Genomic DNA, 24,822 nt, shown 5'->3' on the forward strand with positions numbered 1-24,822 from the left:
AGCTTCATATTTTTGTACTTTTTAATGGCTGCTGTAGGAATGAGAATATACATACCTAATCTTTTACAGTCCACTTAGAGTTAATTTTTACCACTTCAAGCAAAATCTAGAAGCCTTACAACGTATAGGTCCCTTTATGTCCCTCCCTTTATGTTAAAGTTGTGTGTGTATTGAGAAACTGCACCAGAAAATATTACAGGTCTTTCAGCTGTTCTATATATTTTTGAAACATTTAAGAGAAGAAAACAAATCTATTATATTTACCCAGATATCTAGTGTTTTTGTTACTTATCTTCCCTTTCTGAGATTTCAGGTTTCTCTCTGGTATCATTTCCCTTCTGCCTGAAGAACTTCCTTCAGCACATTTTCTAGAGCAGATCTTCTGCCAACAAATTGTGTTAGTTTTAGTTCGTTTGAGAATATCTTTATTTTGCATCAGTTTTGAAAGATATTTTCACTGGATGTAGAAATTCTGGTTTGTCTGTTCTTTCAGCATTTAAAAACAAACAAACATTATTCCACTGTCTTCTGACCTTTATAGTCTTTGATGGGAGACCCTCAGTCACTGAAATAGATTTTTCTCTAGATATAATCAACACTTATTTTTGATGTGGCTGATAAGGGCCTTGCATCTATCTCCTGTGTCTTTGTCTAATTGTTTTGCTACTGCTAAAATATAATCTTCCAACTCTTCCATTGTTTTTTAGTACCTACCAATGGTCATGAAAAATGTTTTGGGTAATTATTTTAGGTTATAAAATATGGCTAGGGTGGTAAATCTCTTAAGCATTAAGGTGTACTCGAATTAGGTTTTTTATCTTACATAGTGTAAAAGTGGGTTAACTTTTTGGGAGAATAGATGATTCACCCTGCCATAGCTGTTTAAAATTTAATTTAAATAAAAATTCTTATGACAGTTTTTTTTAACCTAAAGCATCATATAAAACTTGTTTTCAGACAGTAGGTACCTAATAGCCATTCCTTTTACGACCTGACCAGAATAAATAGTACTCACTCCTTGAATAAATTGGGGTCCATCCACTTTACCTGCCCCAGTGCTGTCAGCTTAATTTCTTTTCCTGTTAGCAGTCAGGAAAGGGGGATAGCAAAGATACATATCTGGTGCAATGCAAATGTGTTTGATGTTGTAGACACTGGTGACCTTCAAGGATGTATTTGTGGACTTCACCAGGGAGGAGTGGAAGCTGCTGGACACTGCTCAGCAGATCGTGTACAGAAATGTGATGCTGGAGAACTATAAGAACTTGGTTTCCTTGGGTAAGACTAGCTCTGTTTTTGAAGATTTTGGTTCTCCTTTGATCAAAAGGTACGAGACCCTGAAGCATGTATCTTATCAGAGTACGGGCTTGGCGTTCAGAGACCTCATTTCTTTGAGGCATAGAACAGGGTTTTTTTACTCCAGCTTTTGTGGAAAACTTGTTTTAATGTATTGAATTTTTAAAAATGCCTCTTTAAAAAATGCCTCTTTAAAAAGTTTTCCGGGCCGGGCGCGGTGGCTCAAGCCTGTAATCCCAGCACTTTGGGAGGCCGAGACGGGCGGATCACGAGGTCAGGAGATCGAGACCATCCTGGCGAACACCGTGAAACCCCGTCTCTACTAAAAATACAAAAAAACTAGCCGGGCGAGGTGGCGGGCGCCTGTAGTCCCAGCTACTCCGGAGGCTGAGGCAGGAGAATGGCGTAAACCTGGGAGGCGGAGCTTGCAGTGAGCTGAGATCCGGCCACTGCACTCCAGCCTGGGCGACAGAGCAAGACTCCGTCTCAAAAAAAAAAAAAAAAAAAGTTTTCCGGCTGGGCGTGGTGGCTCACGCCTGTAATCCCAGCACTTTGAGAGGCCGAGGTGAGTGGATCACAAGGTCAAGAGATTGAGACCATCCTGACCAACATGGTGAAACCCCGTCCCTACTAAAAATACAAAAATTAGGTGGGCGTGGTCGCGTGCGCCTGTAGTCCCAGCTACTTGGCAGGCTGAGGCAGGAGAATCACTTGAACCTGGGAAGCGGAGGTTGCAGTGAGCCAAGATTGTACCACTGCACTCCAGCCTGGCAACAGAGTGAGACTCCGTCTCAAAATAAATAAATAAATAAAATAAAAAAGGTTTTCCTGCCTCTGTCAACTTTAGAGTCCCTGCCAGTCCTGCAGAGGGTTGGGGGGTCAGGTTGAATCTGAGATGTTTCTTTGTGCCTGCCCCAGAGCTCCCCTGACTCTTACCCCGTTGTCTTTCACTGTGAACAGGTTATCAGCTTACTAAGCCAGATGTGATCCTACGGTTGGAGAAGGGAGAAGAGCCCTGGCTGGTGGAGAGAGGGATTCACCAAGAGGCCCATCCTGGTGAGGACCAGACAAGAGTTGTCATAGGCAGTAGCCCAGATGAGCTGTGAGATGCTAGCACTTCTAGAGATAGTGGTAACTGGCCCTCCTCACAGGTCCTTCTTCATGGGAAGATTGAGTTTATCTGGCCCCTATTTCCCCACTGCCAATCTTTATATTCCATTTGCATTGAGAGGTAAAGGTTTCTCTGTCTGTTGACGTGCTTGGTTTCAGCGCTGCACATGTCGCTCTCCTGATTATTGCCGTTATTACCACTAACCTATCTTCTTGTGCTCTTGTTTGTCATAGAATCACTTCTTGCATGTTTGCCTCTCTTTCTTTTTTTTTTTTTTTTAGTAGAGACGGGGTTTCACCGTGTTAGCCAGGATGGTCTCGATCTCTTGACCTCGTGATCCGCCCGTCTCGGCCTCCCAAAGTGCTGGGATTACAGGCTTGAGCCACCGCGCCCGGCCTTGCCTCTCTTTCTTTCACGTGACCCCTTCCCACAACTCAGTTATCTGTGCAAGCTCTGGAGTAGGACTCTTACCACCTTTTCTGAGAATTTGTTTTCTGTCAGGTAGAAAACTGCTGCAGAAAGCTCATAATTCCTGTTGCCTCAACTCTCCTTCCTTTCCAGAATGGCTGCTCACAGAAACACCAGTTTTTCTTACTGTACTTTAGATCTTTTATTTTTTTTTATTTTTTATTTATTTATTTTTTTGAGACGGAGTCTCGCTCTATCACCCAGGCTGGAGTGCAGTGGCCGGATCTCGGCTCACTGCAAGCTCCGCCTCCCGGGTTTACGCCATTCTCCTGCCTCAGCCTCCCGAGTAGCCGGGACTACAGGCGCCGGCCACCTCGCCCGGCTAGTTTTTTGTATTTTTTAGTAGAGACGGGATTTCACTGTGTTAGCCAGGATGGTCTCGATTTCCTGACCTCGTGATCCGCCCGTCTCGGCCTCCCAAAGTGCTGGGATTACAGGCTTGAGCCACCGCGCCCGGCCCTTTTATTTTTTTTTTGAGGTGGAGTTTCTCTCAGTCTCCCAGACTAGAGTGCAGTGGCGTGATCTCAGCTCACTGCAACCTCTGCCTCCCAGGTTCAAGTGATTCTTCTGCCTTAGCCTCCCAAGTAGCTGGGATTACAGGCATGCACCACCATACCCAGCTAGTTTTTATGTTTTTAGTCGAGATGGGGTTTCACCATGTTGGCCAGGCTGGTCTCGAACTCCTGACCTCAAGTGATCCGCCCACCTCGGCTTTCCAAAGTGCTGGGATTACAGGCGTGAGCTACCATGCCCAGCCTCTATCTAGTTCTGTATTTAATGTTTTGTTTTTTTTTTGTTTTTTTTTTTTTTTTTTGAGACGGAGTTTTGCTCTGTCGCCCAGGCTGGAGTGCAGTGGCCGGATCTCAGCTCACTGCAAGCTCCGCCTCCTGGGTTCACGCCATTCTCCTGCCTCAGCCTCCCGAGTAGCTGGGACTACAGGCGCCCGCCACCTTGCCAGGCTAATTTTTTGTATTTTTTAGTAGAGACGGGGTTTCACCGTGTTAGCCAGGATGGTCTCGATCTCCTGACCTCGTGATCCGCCCATCTCGGCCTCCCAAAGTGCTGGGATTACAGGCTTGAGCCACCGTGCCTGGCCTGTATTTAATGTTTTGAAAATCTATTTCTAGGTATTTCCCTGCATCTCAGACTTTGAGTGTGATGTAAATTAAATCTAAGTCTTACTTGTCCTGTAATTTAGCCTCAGGTTCTTTCCCATGAAGGCTTTTATGATTCCTCGTTAAGTACTGGCCTCTTCCTCTTCTGAACTTCCACTTAGTTTAAATCTCTACTTTAAAATATTGTCATAAGCTCTTTTTCACTTTTTAATATTTGCTTTGTAGCTGATTGTATCAAAATGCTGTCTCAAAGCAAGTCTTTCAACTGCCTTGGGACCATGGGAGGAAATATTGTTATTTTTTCTTTATTACTTACCTTCTTTCTTTCTTTTCTATTTGTTCATCTAGTAAGCTTTCCTGAATGTCTATTGACAAGTATCCAAAAATAACAATTATTAACTGGATCCAGCAGTTTATATTTTTATTGAGAAAAGGCGGGCGGATTACGAGGTCAGGAGATCGAGACCATCCTGGCTAACACTGAAACCCCGTCTCTGCTAAATGTACAAAAAAAATTAGCTGGGCGTAGTGACGGGCGCCTGTAGTGCCAGCTACTCGGGAGGCAGACGCAGGAGAATGGCATGAACCCAGGAGGCGGAGCTTGCAGTGAACTGAGATCGCGCCACTGCACTCCAGCCTGGGCGACAGAGAGAGACTCCGCCTCAAAAAAAAAAAAAAAAAAAAAAACTGACTTCTTCATGGGCTTAAATGCATGGAGTTTTACAGAATCTACAAGGCTGTGAAATTCATTATCAAAACAAAAAATATAATGTGTGATAATTTTTAAAAATCAGATGATTAGTTGATTAATGAGTCCAGTAAACTTCCACAATAACTTACTGGCATGGCTATATTACATAATATGTGGAAGATTTTAGGATATTAATAAAGCACCTCATTCTTATGATCAAACTCTCCACTCAGAATTGTCCTCCATTAGTGCTCAGCACCCCGCTTATACATATTCTTCATAAAATCTTCCAGTTGGCATTTGTAGTTTGAAAAACTTCTCCATAAGATTTTATGATGTTCTGGATTGGGGAAAGAGGGGGAAAGGGTGGTGTATTTCCTATTAAAAATCATCAGGATGGGAAAGAAACTAGGAACTAACAAAGTGCTAAGTGACAGTGAGGACTGGTGGGGGTGGGATTGTATAAGGAAGTCATTTAGGGACCAGGCCTGGCAGAGGGATCATTTACCAGGTGTATTAGTTTCCTGGGGCTGCGGTAGCAAAGAACCAGAAGTTAGGTGGCTCAGAACAACCAAAATGTATCATGTCACAGCTGGAGGCTGTAAGTCTAAAATGAAGATGTCAGTGGGGCTCTGTTACGCTTCTAGGATAGTGTCTTTCCTTCTCTCTTCCAGGTTCTGCTAGCCCCAGGCATTCCTTGGCTTGCGGATATATCATTCCAGTCTTGGTCTCCATATTCACGTGGTCTCTTCCCCTGTGTCTCTGTGTCTCTTTTAATGAGGACCACCATCATATTGGATTAGGGGCCCATCCTATTTCTGATACTACCTCGTAACTTGTTACATCTGGAAAGACTGTATTTCCAAATACGGTCGTATTCTGAGAATCTGAGGATTAAAACTTCAACATACCTTTTTGGGGGGGATACAGTTTAACCCATAATACTAGGTAAGAGTGGAATGTCACCCCATCATGTAAGATGAAGTGGTATTTTTTTTTTTTTTTTTTTTGAGACGGAGTCTCGCTCTGTCGCCCAGGCTGGAGTGCAGTGGCCGGATCTCAGCTCACTGCAAGCTCCGCCTCCCGGCTTCACACCATTCTCCTGCCTCAGCCTCCCGAGTAGCTGGGACTACAGGCACCCGCCACCTCGCCCGGCTAGTTTTTTGTATTTTTTTTTAGTAGAGACGGGGTTTCACTGTGTTAGCCAGGATGGTCTCGATCTCCTGGCCTCGTGATCCGCCCGTCTCGGCCTCCCAAAGTGCTGGGATTACAGACTTGAGCCACCGCGCCCGGCCTGAAGTGGTATTATTAATGTCACCCCATTCATGTAAGATGAAGTGGTATTATCTGTGTATTTTTTAGGTTTGGGATTATACATTTTACCTGAAAGACACTGAGAAACAGATAAAGCTCTTATTCAAGGGAAATAATTTGCAGTAATATACACAGGTAGCAGATGGCAGAAATTCTAAGAGAGTATGGGTCTGGCCTCAGATTCTAAGTTCATATCTTGTGGTAGTAGTCCTATTGGTTGTTAAGTCTTTATGTTTCAGAACAAAGAAATCAAAACAGAAAATGAGAAGAATGATAATGATTCTTGTAAATCTTACTGCTTTGACCATAAATGTGCCAGAGACTGTAATAGGCTCATGCTTTATATAATATGATAATCTGAAATAGCAGATACTGTCATCCTTAAATTACAGATAAGCAAAATGAAGTCTTAAAAGTTTAGCAACTTGTCTAAATTCACCACTAGTAATAGTATAAAACTTAGATTAGAACTTGTATCTTGGTAACTTTTGTGCAGTTACTCTTCCACCTTGTCATGCAGCTGCTCTGACAGGTCTGTTGTGTCCGTCATCTGGGTGTTATTCTGTAGTGCTTCTGTGATTTGGATAAAAAGCATTGCCTGATGTATGTCTGTATTCATGGTTTAAGAATACTAAATGGGGCTGGATGCAGTGGCTCACGCCTATAATCCCAGCACTTTGGGAGGCCAAGGTGGGTGGATCACCCGAAGTCAGGAGTTCAAGACCAGCCTGGCCAACATGGTGAAACCCTGTCTCTACTAAAAAGATAAAAAATTAGCCAGGCATGGTGGCAGGCACCTGTAATCCCAGCTACTTGGGAGGCTGAGGCAGGAGAATCATTTGAACCTGGGAGGCGGAGGTTGCATTGAGCCAAGATCGCGCCATTGCACTCCAGCCCGGACAACAAGAGCGAAACTGTGTCTCAAAAAAAAAAGAATACTAAATTGATAGTAATGTGAAGAATGTGTGTCAGGGGAAAGTCCTGACAACAAGTAGACAGGTGAGGAACTTGCATTGTTAACATCTGGATTAGGAAATGGAAGTGCAGTCCTTTTTATGTAATTTCCCTTATTTCTACCCTCACCATTGATATCCTGAGTCCTGTGGCTTCTCCTTACTCCTTTTGCCCCTTTTGAGTACTGTATACCCCAATGCATTTACTGTTTACTGCTCCATTCTTCCTTTTCTCATTCTCTATCAAAGTTACAAAGCCATATTTGAAAGCAACTGTATACATCTTGCATACTTTGTCTCCATATACTTCCTACCATTCTCACTTTAATACTGTCTTTAGTTACATGAAGATTTTCATTTCTTTCAGATTCAGAGACTGCATTTGAAATCAAATCATCAGTTTCCAGCAGGAGCATTTTTAAAGATAAGCAATCCTGTGACATTAAAATGGAAGGAATGGCAAGGAATGATCTCTGGTATTTGTCATTAGAAGAAGTCTGGAAATGTAAAGACCAGTTAGACAAGTATCAGGAAAACCCAGAGAGACATTTGAGGCAAGTGGCATTCACCCAAAAGAAAGTACTTACTCAGAAGAGAGTCTCTGAAAGTGGTAAATATGGGGGAAACTGTCTTCTTCCTGCTCAGCTGGTACTGAGAGAGTATTTCCATAAACGTGACTCACATACTAAAAGTTTAAAACATGATTTAGTTCTTAATGGCCATCAGGAAAGCTGTGCAAGTAACAGTAATGAATGTGGTCAAGCCTTCTGTCAAAACATTCACCTTATTCAGTTTGCAAGAACTCACACAGGTGATAAATCCTACAAATGCCCTGATAATGATAACTCTCTTACTCATGATTCATCTCTTGGTATATCAAAGGGCATACATAGAGAGAAACCCTACGAATGTAAGGAGTGTGGAAAATTCTTCAGCTGGCGCTCTAATCTTACTAGGCATCAGCTTATTCATACTGGAGAAAAACCCTATGAGTGTAAAGAATGTGGAAAATCTTTCAGCCGGAGTTCTCACCTCATTGGACATCAAAAGACCCATACTGGTGAGGAACCCTATGAATGTAAAGAATGTGGTAAATCTTTCAGCTGGTTCTCTCACCTTGTTACCCATCAGAGAACTCATACAGGAGACAAACTGTACACATGTAATCAGTGTGGGAAATCTTTTGTTCATAGCTCTAGGCTTATTAGACACCAGAGGACACATACTGGAGAGAAACCCTATGAATGTCCTGAATGTGGGAAATCTTTCAGACAGAGCACACATCTCATTCTGCATCAGAGAACCCATGTTAGAGTGAGACCCTATGAATGCAATGAATGTGGAAAGTCTTATAGCCAGCGATCTCACCTTGTTGTGCATCATAGAATTCACACTGGACTAAAACCTTTTGAGTGTAAGGATTGTGGAAAATGTTTTAGTCGAAGCTCTCACCTTTATTCACATCAAAGAACCCACACTGGAGAGAAACCATATGAGTGTCATGATTGTGGAAAATCTTTCAGCCAGAGTTCTGCCCTTATTGTGCATCAGAGGATACACACTGGAGAGAAACCATATGAATGCTGTCAGTGTGGGAAGGCCTTCATCCGGAAGAATGACCTCATTAAGCATCAGAGAATTCATATTGGAGAAGAGACTTATAAATGTAATCAGTGTGGCATTATCTTCAGCCAGAACTCTCCATTTATAGTTCATCAAATAGCTCACACTGGAGAGCAGTTCTTAACATGCAATCAGTGTGGGACAGTGCTTGTTAATACCTCTAACCTTATTGGATACCAGGCAAATCATATGAGGGAAAATGCTTACTAATAAATACGGGAATTTTTCACAAAGAGCAATAACTTTATTTTGCATTGGAGAACTCCTGGATATATGCTGTACAAATTGAATCTATGTGGAAATGCTTTCAGTCTTGTTACTATCATTTTGCACATTAGAGAATTGGTCCTGGAAGGGAAAGAAACCACAGATTTTATTTCAGTACACAAATCCATCAGATTTTCTTCTTTTTATGAATTCCTACAGAAGTAATTGGCCTGGGAGCATTCTTGACCAAGTCTTAAATGCTAGAATCTGAGAAGGAATTATTAAATAGGTGAGTTGTTGAGCAAGAACCCCTTCATTTGAAAAGAAATGAGTATGCTACTGTAGGGAGAGTTGTTGCTGAGAATTAAGAAATGATACAGTTAATGCAACAAAAGATGGAAAATAATATTTCAGTCAATATGTCATTGTTTACTTGACTTTGTCTCTCTTCTGGGACATTTAGTAGTGTTTGGTATGTTTTCTGTGTCTGGTAGAAACCGTATTTTGGTTAACAGCAAGGAAAATGCTTATAATGTAGTACAATTAAAAACAACACATCTCCACTACCAGTACTAACCCATTTTAAAGTATATTTGCATGTGGGCAAGAATTGAAAGTATATAGATAATTGAACAGAATTGATTTGTTAGATAATGGGACTTTGAGTTTTATAGTCTGTTTAACGTTGCTGTAATAATTAAAGAAACTTTTAATTATTGTAAGAGGATATCTAGTTTCTGTATTCTACCATCAAAGAAGCTTTTGAGTACCACCTGTTAATGAGCTTTCCTATTCTAAATTGTTTTGGGTCACAGAGTTCCACTTTTTCCACTCTTTTTAGCGTTGCAAAAGCTCCTGATAATTTAAAAACACAGTAATTCTCTGGATGTTAGGACTTAGGGGAACACTGGGCATTTGGACATACCAGGGAGGGGTCCCAATTTTAGTGGGAACAAGTATTTAAACAATATTTAGAGCAAGTGTCCTCGTGTGATAAACAGAGCACGGCCTAAAGATGCCCTCCGTCTCAAGGTAGTCTTTTATCTTTATAAAGAAAGATTAGTGTTTAAGAGCATAGACTTGAGCTAGACTACCCAGGTTGAAACCCCACTAGCTGGGTGATCTTGAACATGCTGCTTAGCTTCTCTGTGCCAAACTTATTGATACCCTCCTCTGTAAATTAGTGATAATAATAGTACTTACCTAGTAGGATTATGGTGAGTATTAAATGAGTAAACAGAAACAGCTTAGAATAGTGCCTGAAATATATTATGTTCTCTGTAGTTACTGGCTGTGATTATTAATATTATTGCCCCACCCTAATGTCTGTTATTTAATTGAAATCTGCTTGTGTGCTTATAAGAATTTACTGAGTTCTCACTTCCCTTACAGTCATACATGGTTTTTCCCTTTTGCCTAAATCAGAACTCAACAACCTGGGAAAATCACTGACAAATAGTTGATGTAGGTTTCATTCCTGAGGATCAATAAACTACTTGTAATGTTGTATACACATTTATTCTGTTTGCACAAAGGTTTTCCATTCTAGGGAGAGGATCCCAGTCTTCAGATTCTCTGGTAAGTTAGTAACCCACAAAAGATTCAGGAAGAGGATGTGTTTTAATTTTCTGTTTCATTCTATAAATCAATCTGTTGTGTATAGGGACTGACCATGATTCAGCATTTTCTAGCAGAAATACTAGATGCTTAATGATTGATTGTTGAATGATAGATGAAGTATTGCTGAAGCCAACCAGAGATCTTGATCTCTCTGAGGAAAAACCTAGAAATGATGGTTAGAATCAGGAGACTTGAGAACTACAAGGAACATGACAGCCTCTAGCTCATACTTGTCATTGAGATCAAGTGAGTTGGCCCAGGTCTCACATTTTCAGTGAAGTCAGACTCAGAACTAGGTCCTGGGTTCCATGTTTCCTGCTGCTCTTCTCACTGTGTACATATCGTGCCAACGTATAACATGCCTATCAGAAATGGTTTTCATTAAGGCAGAATAGTCACTTAACTGGGACTTTCAACATTTCTAATAACCTGTGGCTCAATTTCCTCAACTGTATAATGAGGATACTACTAGTATCTACCTCAAAGTGTTGTCATGTGGATTGAGATGATATGTATGAATCACATAAAAGAGTGCCTGGCACTTAGGTGCTATTAATAATCTTACTATTGTTAACACCTTAAGGATCTAACTTGTAATGAAGACAGAAATATGTATGAGGATCACTGAAATATTTATGACTGCATCATTCGCAAAATGAAAAAATGTACACTAGCATAATATCTGTGGCATAACTGTGTAATAGAATATTATGCAGGCATTAAAATATGTACACAGAAAGTTTGGTAACAGGAAAAATGCTATTGTGTGTTACAACAAAAGCATGATAAATACTTGTTAATATGGAATAAGCTCAAATATGTCAAAATAAATGTATTGTAAAAAGTGAATGTTGCCCGAAACTAAGGAAATTTGTCAAAATATTAATAGTAGCCTATATATTGGGAAAATTGGTGTTTCCTTTTCTATTTTTACACTTTTCAGTTCTTTCCAAAGCCTCCTGAAATAATATATCTTACTTTTAAAATTAGGAAAATAATCTCCTCAGTGATGGAATTTCTTTTTTCTTCAAAAGCTCATACCAAGGTCCGGTGTGTTGGCTCATGCTTATAATCCCAGCAACTTGGGAGGCTGAGGGAGGAGGATTGATTGAGTTCAAGACCAGCCTGGGCAACATAGCGAGACCCTGTCTCTACAGAAAGTTTAAAAATTAGGTGTGGTGGTGCATACCTATAGTCCTAGCTACTTAAAAGGCTCTGAGGCAGGAGGATCACTTGAGACCAGAGTTTGAGGTTGCAGTGAGTTATGATCATAGCACAGCACTCCAGCCTGGGCAACAGGGTGAGACCCTGTCTCCAAAAAAGGGGTGTGAGGGCTCATACGTGTAACTAGAGGCTGGGCACGGTGGCTCACGCCCATAATCCCAGCACTTTGGGAGGCTGAGGCGGGTGGATCACCTGAGGTTGGGTGTTCGAGACCAGCCTGGCCAACATGGTGAAACCCCATCTCTGCTAAAAATACAAAAATTAGCTGGGCGTGGTGATGCACGTCTGTAATCCCAGCTACTTGGGAGGCTGAGACAGGAGAATCGCTTGAACCAGGGAGGCGGAGATTGCAGTGAGCCGAGATCACACCACTGCACTCTAGCCTGGGTGACAGAGTGAGACTTCTTTTTCCGTTTAAAAAAACAAAAACAAAAACAAAAAAACCACTAGAACCTTAATAAAGGAATTTAGCAAGGTCATAGGATATGAGGTTACAAAAATCAATTTTATTTCTATATACTAGCAGTGACCAATGAGGAAATGAAATTGGAAATACAGTTCCATTTATAATGATAGAAAAAAGTTAGGTTTTGAAGGAAAGGTGAAGGTTAAAGAGAGAGTTAGTGGCTCAACAGAAACACAGGTTTATTGCCAGCAAAAACCTGCAGAGAGGAGACCAGCTTAGTGTCGGAGCCCACTGCTGCTTTCAGGCTAGGGTAATTATAGGTTCGGGTGGAAGGGGTCTGGGTGGTATGGCTTGCTGCCCGGCAGGATTTGATAAAGGTGTTTCTGTAGTCAGGTGGTTAGATAGAATGTTTCTCATGACGGCCGGGCGCGGTGGCTCAAGCCTGTAATCCCAGCACTTTGGGAGGCCGAGACGGGCGGATCACAAGGTCAGGAGATCGAGACCATCCTGGTTAACACGGTGAAACCCCGTCTCTACTAAAAAATACAAAAAACTAGCTGGGCGAGGTGGCAGGCGCCTGTAGTCCCAGCTACTCGGGAGGCTGAGCCAGGAGAATGGTGTAGAGCCAGGAGAATGGTGTAAACCCAGGAGGCGGAGCTTGCAGTGAGCTGAGATCTGGCCACTGCACTCCAGCCTGGGCGACAGAGCTAGACTCCGTCTCAAAAAAAAAAAAAAAAAAAGAATGTTTCTCATGGCCCAAGACCCTGTAGAATATTTCGCCTTGACCAGGGTCTGTGAAATGGTTGGGGATTTATAAAATGATGCAGCTTTGACTAACAGTGACCAATTAGGAAATAAAATTAGAAATAGAATTCCATTTACAATGATAGAAAAAATGTGAAATACTTAGGTAAATTAAATGAAACATGAAAGACCTGCACAGTGAAAAGTATAAAACATTGCTGGAAGAAGTTAAGGAACATATTGTAACAATAAATAACACAAAAGAAATGGAGAAATATACCTTGGTCAAGGATGGGAAAACTCAGTATTGTTAAGATGGCAGTCCTCCCGAAATTAATCTTTTTTTTAATTATTTTTGAGATGGAGTCTCGCTCTGTTGCTCAGGCTGGAGTGCAGTGGCCGGATCTCGGCTCACTGCAAGCTCTGCCTCCTGGGTTCCCGCCATTCTCCTGCCTCAGCCTCCCGAGTAGCTGGGACTACAGGCGCCGCCACCAAGCCTGGCTAATTTTTTTGTATTTTTAGTAGAGACGGGGTTTCACAGTGTTAGCCAGGATGGTCTCGATCTCCTGACTTCGTGATCTGCCCGCCTTGGCCTCCCAAAGTGCTGGGATTACAGGCGAGAGCCACTGCGCCCGGCCTAGTTTTGTAATCTATGCTTAAAGCTTAAGAAAAAAACTATAACTTCAAACAACAGTTTTAAAACCAAAGTAAACCCCTGGAAAAATTTTTTTTTGTCATAAAACCTACGTTCTTGAGCATCATAAAATTCACATTTAACAAAAATGAGAAAAACATAAAATCCCGATGAAGGATTAAAGCTCCTACTCGCTTTTTGTTGAGGCAGTGTTGCAGGAAGAATATGCTTTATGCATTCTGTGAGGAGTATCAAATAAATGTCAATTGGAATTATATAGTGTGAGGAACAGAAAGTAAATTTTAAAAAGTGAACAGATTACAGGCGTTCCTTGGAGATAGTGCAGGTTTCATTCTACACTATCACAACAAAGCAAGCAATCATCATAAGGAAATCACACAGTATTTTTGATTTCCTAGTGAATATAAAACCTGTGTTTAGAGGGTGGGCTTCAAAATGACTGACTAAAGGCATTTGATACTCACCTCATTCGCAAAGAAGAACCGCAAATGGCAAGTATGTAATCACACTTTGAATAGATCATCTAAGAGAGAACGTATAATTCAACAGCGAAGTGACAGAAAACACGTAAGGCAAGGAAGCAGAGGGAGGTGAGGTAGCCTGCTCAGCCACTGGAGATGGGCTGAGAACCCAGAGAAGCACCCCAATGTGAGGAAAAGGTGTGTGAGAGATTCCCCAGCAGTCCACATTTCCACAATGGTTGCTTGCAATCCTAGCATGGGAAATTTTCTCAACCCTCACGGGCCCTAAGACCAACATAGTAGCTGCCTGGAGACCACATGATGGCATTGCTACAGAGAGGGCATACACTGAATCTCACACACTGAGTCCTAAGTCCAAAATGGCAGCACAGTGCCATTTTGAGAGCCCAGACCCTACTATACTTCCCCCTTCACTGGGGCTCAATGGCTCCTGCATATCCACATCCCAGGAGCCCCATTGGCCCACCACTCCCATTCCCTTGGGCCCTAAGGTCCAAGAGCTGGCTGACCTGGAATCCCCATCTCCAGCAAAACTACCACAGTCTACACCAACAACAGTGCTTTAAGCCACTGAGCAAATCACAGGTGGTACTGAAACTGCTTACAGCTGAAGAAGTTATATGGCGACTACACTGCTGCATGGACCCAAAATAAAAACTAAAGTGCCCTACCCTGGGCCAGGCACAGTGGCTCACACCTGCAATCCCAGCACTTTGGGAGGCGGGCAGATCACCTGAGGTCAGGAGTTCAAGACCAGCCTGACCAAGATGGTGAAATCTCGTCTCTACTAAAAATACAAAAATTAGCCAAGTGTGGTGGTAAGTGCCTGTAATCCCAGCTACTCTGGGGGCTGAGGCAGGGAAATCCCTTGAACCAGGGTGGCAGAGGTTGCAGTTTTGTCTGGAATTGGTGGGTTCTTGTTCTTGCTGACTTCAAGAATGAAGTCGTGAACCCTCACGGTGAGTGTTACAGTTCTTAAAGATAGTGTGTCTGCAGTTTGTTCCTTCAGATGTTCAGATGTGTCCACAGTTTCTTCCTTCTGGTGGGTTCATGGTCTCGCTGACTTCAGGAGCGAAGCTACAGCTACTGGTGAGTCTTACAGCTTTTAAAGGTGGCGTGTCTGGAGTTGTTCATTCTTCCTAGTGGGTTTGTGGTCTCACTGGCTTCAGGAGTGAAGCTGCAGACCTTCGCGGTATTACAGCTCACATTGGGGGCATGGACCCAAAGAGTGAGTAGCAGCAGGATTTACTGTAAAGTGCAGAAGAACCAAGCTTCCACACTATGGAAAGTGACCAAAACGGGTCGCCACTGGCTAGCTCGGGCAGCCTGCTTTTATTCCCTTATCTGACCCCACCCACATCCTACTGATTGGTCCGTTTTACAGATTGCTGATTGGTCCATTTTGACAGAGTACTGATTGGTATATTTACAATCCCTGAGCTAGACACAGAGTGCTGATTGGTGTGTTTACAATCCTTTAGCTAGACACAGAGCTAGACAGAGAAGTTTTACAAGTCCCCACTAGGTTGGCTAGATACAGAGTACTGATTGGTGTATTTACAAACCCTGAGCTAGACATAAAGGTTCTCCAAGTCCCCACTAGACCCAGGAGCCCAGCTGGCTTCACCCAGTGGATGCCAAACCGCCGCTGCAGGCGGAGCTGGCCGTCAGTACTGGCGCCGCAGGCCTGCACTCCTCAGCCCTTGGGTGGTCGATGGGATCGGTCGCTGCAGTGCAGGGGGCAGCGCTCGTAGGGGAGGCTCCGGCCCTGCAGGAGCCCAGGGTGGCGGGGGGGGGGGGGGGGGGGGGGGGGCGTGGCGGGCTGCAGGTCCCCAGCCCTGCCCCAAGGGGAGGCAGCTGAGGCCCAGTGAGAATTCCAGCGTAGCGCCGGCGGGCTGGCACTGCTGGGGGACCCCGCGCATCCTCCCCAGCTGCTGGCCTTTGTGCTAAGCCCCTCACTGTCCAGGGCGGCGGCGCCCGAGCCCGCGCCCACCCGGAACTCGCGCTGGCCCGCGAGCGGGGCGCGAAGCCCCAGTTCCCTCCCGCGCCTCTCCCTCCGCACCTCCGGGCAAGCAGCGGGAGCCGCCTCCGGCCTCGGCCAGCCCAGAGAGTGGCTCCCACATGCAGTGGCGGGCTGAAGGGCTCCTGGAGCGCCACCAGAGTGGACGCGGAGACCGAGGAGACACGGAGAGCGAGGGCTACTAGCACGTTGTCACCTCTCACAGTGAGCCGAGAGCCCACCAGTGCACTCCACCCTGGGTAACAGAGTGAGATTCCGTCTCAAAAAAATAAGAAAAAATTAAATTAAATTTAAAAATGCCTTACCTGGCCTGGTGTGGTTGCTCATGCCTGTAATCCTAGCACTTTGGGAGGCCAAGGCAGGGAGATTACTTGAGCTCTGGAGTTCCAGACCAGCCTGGGAAACATGGTGAAACCCAGTCTCTACGAAAAATATAAAAATTAGCCAGGTGGTGTATGCCTGTGGTCTCAGCTACTTTGGAGGCTGAGGTAGAAGGATTGCTTGAGCCTGGAAGGTAAAGTTTGCAGTCAGCCATAGATAAATAGTTGCAGTCACCATAGATACATCTTTAGGAAAAAGTCCTCCCCTACTAAAGCAAATTCAAAAAAATGGAAAAAGTGACTTTTTCACCAGATGTGTATATATCAATGTTGAGAACACAAGAAACATGAAAAAAGGAAAAAAACTGAGGAAAAAATGACACCTCCAAAGGAACACAGTAACTCTCCAGCAAACAAGGTTGCTATACCCAGAAAAGTTAAATGAAGAAGAAAGAAAGTCTTTCCCAGGCAAATAAAAACCGGTAGACTGGCTGGCTATACAAGAAATTTGTACGGGAGTCCTACACCTGGAAGCAAAAGAACAATATCTACCATCATGAAAACATATGAAAATATAAAGCCTAACACTGGTAGAGCAAACACAAAAATAAGGAAGAGAAAGGACTAAAATCTTCAGGCTCCACTTCAAGTTTCCTTGCTATTTCCACCACATCTGGATTTACTTCCTCCATGGAAGTTTTGAGTTCCTCAAAATCATTTATGAGCATTGGGATTAACTTATTTTAAAGTCCTATTGCTGATATTTTGACTCCCTCCTATGAATCACAAATGTCCTTAATGGCACCTAAAATGGTGAATCCTTTCTAGAGGTTTTTCCATTTACGTCGCCCAGATCCATCAGAGTAATCACTAGCTATGGCAGTTGTAGCCTTACAAAATATATTTTTGAAATAAGACTTGAAAGTTAAAATTACTCCTCCATCCATGGGCTACAGAATGGATATTGTGTTAGCAGGTGGTTAAATAGCATTTATTTCCACCAGAGCTCTTGGGTGACTAGGTGCATTGCCAATATGCAGTACTATTTAGAAAGAAATCTTTTCTTACTGAGTAGTAGGTCTCAACAGTGGGCTTAAAATATTCAGTAAACTATGTTATAAACAAATGTGCTGTCACTCAGGCTTTGTTATTCCATTTATAGAGTACAGCAAAATAGGTTTAGCATAAATCTTAAGGGTTCTAGGATTTTCAGAACAGTAAATGAGACAAACAAAAGGAGTTGGAATTTGTTACTGTACTACATGAAATTCTAAAGAGAATCCTTCAGGTTGAAATGAAAGGATACTAGACAGTAACTTGATGGTATATAGAGAGTAAGAAAGATTTTCAATAAGAAAAGACTACATGGGCGCATATAGAAGCTAGTGTCAGTGTAAAAGAAAATACATAAAAATAACTATAAATGTATGTTATCAGACACACAATATATAATGATGTAACTTTTGACAATAACATAAAGGGAAGCAGGGAATGGAGCTATATAAGAGCAGAGTTTTTGCATACTATTGAAGTTAATTTTGTATCAATTCAGACTATATTGGCCTCAAATTTATTTGGAATTCTGGAGGCTGTGAACAGCCAAAACAATCTTGAAAAATAAGAATAAAGTTGGAGGACTCACAATTTCTGCTTTCAGAACTTACCACAAAGCTACAATCATCAAAACAATGTGGTACTTGCATAACTATAAACATTTAGATCAATGGAATAGAATTTAGAGTCCAAAAATAAATCTATACATCTATGTCCAATTGATTTTTACAAGGGTGCCAAGTATATCAAGTAAGGAAAAGTAATCTCTTTAACAAATGTCACTGAATGACTGGATTTCCACATGCAGAAGAATGAAGTAGGCCTCCATCTCACACTACATACAAAAATTAATTCAAACTAGACCAATGACTTAAAACTGTAAAACTCTTAGAATAATAAATAAAGGGAAATCCTCATGACCATGGGGCCAGTCATGGTGACTCATACCTGTAATGCCAGAACTTTGGGAGGCTGAGGCAGGAGGCTCACTTGAGCTCGAGAGTTGGAGACCCACCTGGGCAACCTAGCAAGATCCCATCTCTATTAAAAAAAAAAGAAAAAATATTCACAACCTTAGATTTGGCAATAGATTCTCAATTATGACACCAAAAGCACAAGCAATAACAAAAAAGAATAGATAAATTGGACTTTGTCAAAATTTTGAAATTTTGTGCATCAAAGGACATTATCATGAAAGTGAAACAATAACCTACAGAAATAGAGAAAATATTTGCAAATCATATAAGAGTTTAATATCAGGAACATTTAATGAACTCCTACAACTCAAAAAACAACCCCACTGAAAAATGAGTAGAGACATGAATAGACGTTTCTCCAAAGAGGATGTGCTAATGGCCACTAAACATGTTAAAAGATGGTCAAAGTTATTAGTCATTTGGGAAACGCTAACCAAAACCACAATGAGATACCACTCCACACCTTGTAGGATAGGTGTAAATTTTTTTTAAAGCTGAAAGTATTAAGTCTTATTCCCCAGTGAACGGGTATATTCAAACCTACCCCTACAGGCCAAGGGAACTGAGAAGCCAAAGAAAGAAGCTAACAAATACAGTTTCTCAGAAACATTTAATGGGGTCTTATAAACAGAAGCAATGTCTTGGGCAACCATGAGACAGCGGATTACTGCACTCACCCTTCAGAAAGAATTCTTTATATCACAAGCTTTTTTGTTAAGACGTGTTCAGCTAGCCATGTTTCAGACTCTCTTGCAAAACTCATGACCAATGGGAATTTAGATAAGCATCTTTATGAGGGATTGTCTATGGTACGGGAATCGTTTTTTGACCTTGCCGTAGCAATGTCTTGGTATGCATGATTCAAACATTAGTCATTATGTCAGTTTCATTTCAAGATGGGTTACTCTTGACAGGCAACAGACTGTTTTCCTTCAAGTGTTCGGTAAGGATGTGGAGAAATTGGAGATTGGAGCCCTTGTACATTGCTGGTGGGAATGTAAAATGGTTCAGCCACTGTGAGAAATGTTTTGTTGGCTTCTTGGAAAGGACAGAATTGCCCTATGACCCAATAATACCGCTACTGTGTATATACCCCAATGCATTGAAAATAGGGAGTATGGCCGGGCGCGGTGGCTCAAGCCTGTAATCCCAGCACTTTGGGAGGCCGAGGCGGGTGGATCACGAGGTCAGGAGATCGAGACTATCCTGGCTAACATGGTGAAACCCCGTCTCTACTAAAAATACAAAAAACTAGCCGGGCGAGGTGTCCAGCGCCTGTAGTCCCAGCTACTCGGGAGGCTGAGGCAGGAGAATGGCGTGAACCCGGGAGGCGGAGCTTGCAGTGAGCTGAGATCCGGCCACTGCACTCCAGCCTGGGCGACAGAGCGAGACTCCGTCTCAAAAAAAAAAAAAAAAAAAAGAAAATAGGGAGTCAAACAGATACTTTTATGCCAATATTCCTTGCAGAAGTATTCATAATAGCCCAAAGGTGGATCAATCCAAATGTCCATCAACAGATAAATGGGTTAACAAAATGGAGTATACAACAGGACATTAGTCATAAAACAGAACCAAAGCTCTGGTACATGCTACAACATAGGTGAACCTGAAAAACATTATGCCAGTGAGATGAGCCAGACACAAAAGGCTAAATATTGTGTGATTCCACTTATATGACCTAGGTAGAATAGGCAAATTCATGGAGACAGAAAGTAGATCAGAGGTTTCCAGGCAAATAAGGGGAATGGGGAGTTATTGCTAAATGAGTACCAGAGTTTCTGTTTGGAGTGATGGAAGAGTTTTGAAATTAGTGGTGATGGTTACACAACATTGTGAATCTAACTAATGCCATTGAATTGTATGCTTAGCGACGATTAAAATGGAAGTTTTTATTATGTATATATATCCATAATGAGATAAAAAGAAATTTTAAAAATTTAAAGAGAGCAATTTTAAAATGTTAGATAGTCAATTTTAACATCATCTTGAATTTTGCATTTCAAGCACAAGGTAATTTCCCCTCACAATCATTGTGTGTGTGTGTTTGGGGGTGGGTGTTTTCAGGTCTTTAGTATATATTTATTGATAATGATAGATGACAAGAAATTTTTATGCTAATGTGATTTATGAAAAAACATTTTTAAAGAGAACTGGTTGTGGTGGCTCATGCCTGTAATCCTAGTGATTTGGGAGGCTAAGGTGGGAGGATTGCTTGAAGCCAGGAGTTCGAGACCAGCCTGGGCAACACAGGGAGACACCATTTCTACAAAAAAAATTAAAAAATTAGCCAGGTATATATGTTATATATATTATATAATGTAATATACATAATGTAATATAATATATATTATACAGTTGCACCCTGTATTCCCAGCTACTTGGGAGGCTGAGATAGGAGGATCACTTGAGCCCTGGAATTTGAGGTTGCAGTGAGCTATGATCGTGCCACTGAACTCCATCCTGAGTGATAGAGTGAGACTCTGTCTCTTAAAAAAATTTTTTTTTAAAAGAATAAATGTAAGAAAGACTTTCTAAATATAACGGTAAATAGAGGTGAAATGTAAGGAGAAGAAAAAATATATACCATGCATACAGTAACCAAAAAAAAAAAAAAAAGCTTGCATGTCTATATTAACATCAGACTATGGCAAGAAATATCATGAGAGATAAAGAGGAAAATTTTATAATAATAAATGGCAAACTCGACAGGAAAATCTAAATGTCTTAAATAGATAGCTTGAGACATAAGCATATTCCAGCCTGATTACTGTGACAACTTTCTGTAGTAGAGGATCTGCCAGTGTTCATCAAAACTGTTTGCTTTTTCCTCATTAGCAACTCTTTCCAAACACACCTTAAGTTACATGGAGTCAAGTGACCAAGTTCTGGCCATGGAATATGGGCTAAAATGGGATATACTGCTTTCAGTCCTGTCCCACGTGATGAAGAATAAACATTCTTTAAATTATTACATAAAGTGGGAAAGACTGTCAGGGAAACTTGAAAAATAATTAGACATGAATAAAAATATTACTTTGTATTTTCAGTGTAAGTCTAGGCATTATTTAAGGCACTCTTCCATATTATATCTGCTTTTCGTTGTCTTTGAGATATTTTACAACCCTATACTTTATCAAAAACTCATAATACAAGTTATTATTCTCTATAGAAATGCAAATATGTCTAGTTGAATGCAATTCTTTAGTTTTGCATCTTCTCGTAAATTCATCCTAGTATTTCTTTCCTATATATCTGTGGTTCTTTGAATTCTTCTTTGGACTATTTACAACAGCTTACTGGTACACTCATTAATTAAGAAGGTAATTAAAATGTTTGGCACATGTTTATGTTTGTATGAGAGTCGTGACTTTATCTTGTTTTTTGAAACAGGGTCTCGCTTTGTCACCCAGGCTGGAGTTGCAGTGTCGTGATCATGGTTCACTGCAGTGTTGACCTCACAGGTTCAGGTGATCCTCTTACCTCAGCCTCCTGAGTAGCTGGGACTATGGGTGGCACACCATCATGCCTGGCTAATTTTTTTTTTTTTTGGTATTTTTTTTTGTAGAGACAGGGGGTCATGCTGTGTTGCCCAGGCTGGTCTCAAACTCCTGGATTCAAGCAATCCCCCCATCTTGGCCTCTCGAAGTTCTAGTATTACAGGCATGAGACACTGTGCCCAGCTGATTTTATATTTTTAAAAATCTTGTGACAGTTTATTAAACACCCTGTATAAGTTCCACTATCTCTCCCATACACCATTTGCAAGCTGGATTTTAACATAAGAAATCTTTCAGAATCACATACTGAAAACAGTAGACTCTGTAAACATGGGTCTCTGAATGATTCAGTTTAGCAGAGACTCCCCCGACCCTCATTGCACTAATATAAGTGAAAACATAAGGTATAAATTACATATCATAAAATGTAACCATTTAATGTATATAATTTCATTTTAAAACTATTTTTACAGAATTGTGCAACCATGTCTATAATTTAATTTTAGGGCCGGCCGTGGTGGCTCACACCTGTAATCCCAGCACTTTGGGAGGCCGAGGTGGGTGGATCACCTGGGGTCAGGAGTTCTAGACCAGCCTGGCCAACATGGTGAAACCCCGTCTCCACTAAAAAAATACACACACACACACACACACACAAATAGATGGGCATGGTGGCACACACCTGTAATCCCAGTTGCTCGGGAGGCTGAGGCAGGAGAATTGCTTGAACCTGGGAGCCAGTGGTTGCAGTGAGCTGAGATGGCACCACTGCACTCCAGCCTGGGTGACAGTGAGACTCTGTCTCAAAAAAAATATTAATGTTTAGTACATTTTCATATACCCCCCTCCCCAAAGCTTCATATCCACTAGTTATCAGACCTAGGCAACCAATAATCTACTGTTTCTATAGATTTGCCTTCTGAGAACATTTCATGTAAATAGTATCATACAATATGTGGTCTTGTAAGACATGCTTCTTCCATTCAGTATAATGTTTTGAGGTTTATTTGCTCAGACATGTACTAGTACTTAAGTCCTTTTTTGCCTAATAGTGTTACATTGTATAGATTTGTCTCATTTTGTTTTTCAAACATCAGTTGTTGGACATTTGGGTTGTTTCCACTTTTTGGCTACTATGAATATGCTTCTGGGAACATTTATGTACATGTCTTTGTGTGAACATTTCTTTGTCTGTCTTCTTTTTTTTTAAGAGTTGGAGGTCTCACTCTGTCACCCATGCTGGAGTGCAATGGTGTAATCATATCTCGCTGCAGCCTTGAACTCCTGGGCTCAAGCAATCCTCCCACCTCAACCACCCAACTAGCTGGGACTACAGGCATGTCACCATACCTGGATATCATTTCATTTATCATGGGTAATGAGCTTTGCTAAAGAGCACTTTGGGAGACTGAGGCTGGAGGATCACTTGAGGCCAGGAGTTTGAGACCATCCTTGGCAACATAGTGAGACTGTATCCCTCCAAAAAAAAAAGAAAAAAAAAAAAAAAGTCAGGCATGGTGGTGCATACCTGTATTCTTAGTTACTTGGGAGGCTGAGTTGAGAGGATCACTTGAACCCAGGAGTTTGAGGTTACATTGAGCTATGATTATACTACTACACTTCATCCAGGGCAACAGAGCAAGATCATGTCCCTAAAAATAAAAATAAAATAAAATATATAAAATGTTTTAAAGTCTGATTTTTTAAAGCCTGACATACTTCTTTTTTTTTTTTTCAAGAGACACATAGGCTGGAGTATTATAGCATGATCATAGCTCACTGCAGCCTCAAACTCCTGGCTCAAAGGATCCTCCTGCCTCAGCCTCCTGAGTAGCTGGGACTACAGGTGTGCACCCCCACCCCAGCTAATTTAAACAAATTTTTTTAGAGATGAGGTCTTCTCAAATTGCTCAAAGTGCTGTGGTGGCATTAGCCACCACACCCAGCCTAGTTGACATACTTAATCTACCTGAGATTTATTTTAAATATATTGTGAGACAGTCATCTTTATTATATTATTATATAGCTACTTTGTTGTTCCGATACAATTTATTTAAAAGTTTATCTTTTCCATAATGACTTTTCCCCTAATATTTTCTTATGAAAAATTTCAAACTTAGAGAAGAGTTTAAATAATTTTACAGTAAACACTGATATTCCCAATTTTAAGCGGTTATCTACTGTGTTGAAATTTGCACTGATGGTACAAAACGATGGTAGGTAAAACTGCTGGCACTTCAGCATGAATCAAGGTAATACAAAAAAAGATATTTATTAGTAGCCATTGTATTCTTCATCACTACACATTCATAGTTTTGTTCGTTTGCTTGAGACAGAGTCTAGCTGTGTTGCTTAGGTTGGAGTGTAGTAGCATGGTCATAGCTCACTACTGCCTCAAACTCCTGGGCTCAAGCAGTCCTCCTGCCTCAGTCTCCTGAGTAGCTAGAACTACAGGTGCTCACCACCGTACCCAGCTAATTTTATTTTATCATGGATGGGATCTCGCTATGTTATCCAGGCTGGTCTCATACTGCTGGCCTCAAGTGATCCTCCCACCTCAGCCTCCCAAGTAGCTGGGATTACAGAGATGAACCATTCCACCCAGATTTGTATTTTTTAAAGGAAGTCGATTTAACTTCAGGATGTCTTTGATAAAGCAGTAAAGAGTCATTTTATTAAATAACAACTCTGAAATCCATCTTTTTTTTTTTTTTTTTTTTTTTGAGACAGAGTTGCTCTGTCTCCCAGGCTGGAGTGCAGTGGCTCGATCTCAGCTCACTGCAAGCTCTACCTCCCGGGTTCACTACATTCTCCTGCCTCAGCCTCCTGTGTAGCTGGGACTGTAGGTGCCCACCACCATGCCCGGCTAATTTTTTGTACTTTTAGTAGAGACAGGGTTTCACCGTGTTAGCCAGGATGGTCTCGATCTCCTAACCTTGTGATCCGCCCGCCTCAGCCTCCCAAAGTGCTGGGATTATAGGCGTGAGCCACTGCGCCCAGCCTAAATACATCTCTTTTTAATATCTGTGCAATGAACATTCTGTGC

General features: G+C 41.7%; 1 protein-coding gene across 2 annotated transcripts in view; it reads left to right on the plus strand.

Moving 5' to 3' along the window:
- ZNF10 (zinc finger protein 10) overlaps positions 1-11,077 on the plus strand; it is a 34,074-nt gene extending 22,997 nt beyond the window's left edge. The window contains exons 3-5 of one of the 2 annotated variants that reach the window (XM_003907423.5): positions 1,152-1,278; positions 2,257-2,352; positions 7,316-11,077. In XM_003907423.5, the coding sequence (XP_003907472.1) occupies positions 1,152-1,278; positions 2,257-2,352; positions 7,316-8,781 (1,689 nt within the window). In that variant the 3' untranslated portion in view covers positions 8,782-11,077. The remainder of the gene's footprint in view (positions 1-1,151; positions 1,279-2,256; positions 2,353-7,315) is intronic. The other variant, XM_009182123.4, reaches the window with a different exon arrangement.
- Positions 11,078-24,822: the final 13,745 nt, after the last annotated feature.

The sequence above is a fragment of the Papio anubis genome, chromosome 9 (assembly GCF_008728515.1).
Source record: "Papio anubis isolate 15944 chromosome 9, Panubis1.0, whole genome shotgun sequence".
Taxonomy (NCBI): domain Eukaryota; kingdom Metazoa; phylum Chordata; class Mammalia; order Primates; family Cercopithecidae; genus Papio; species Papio anubis.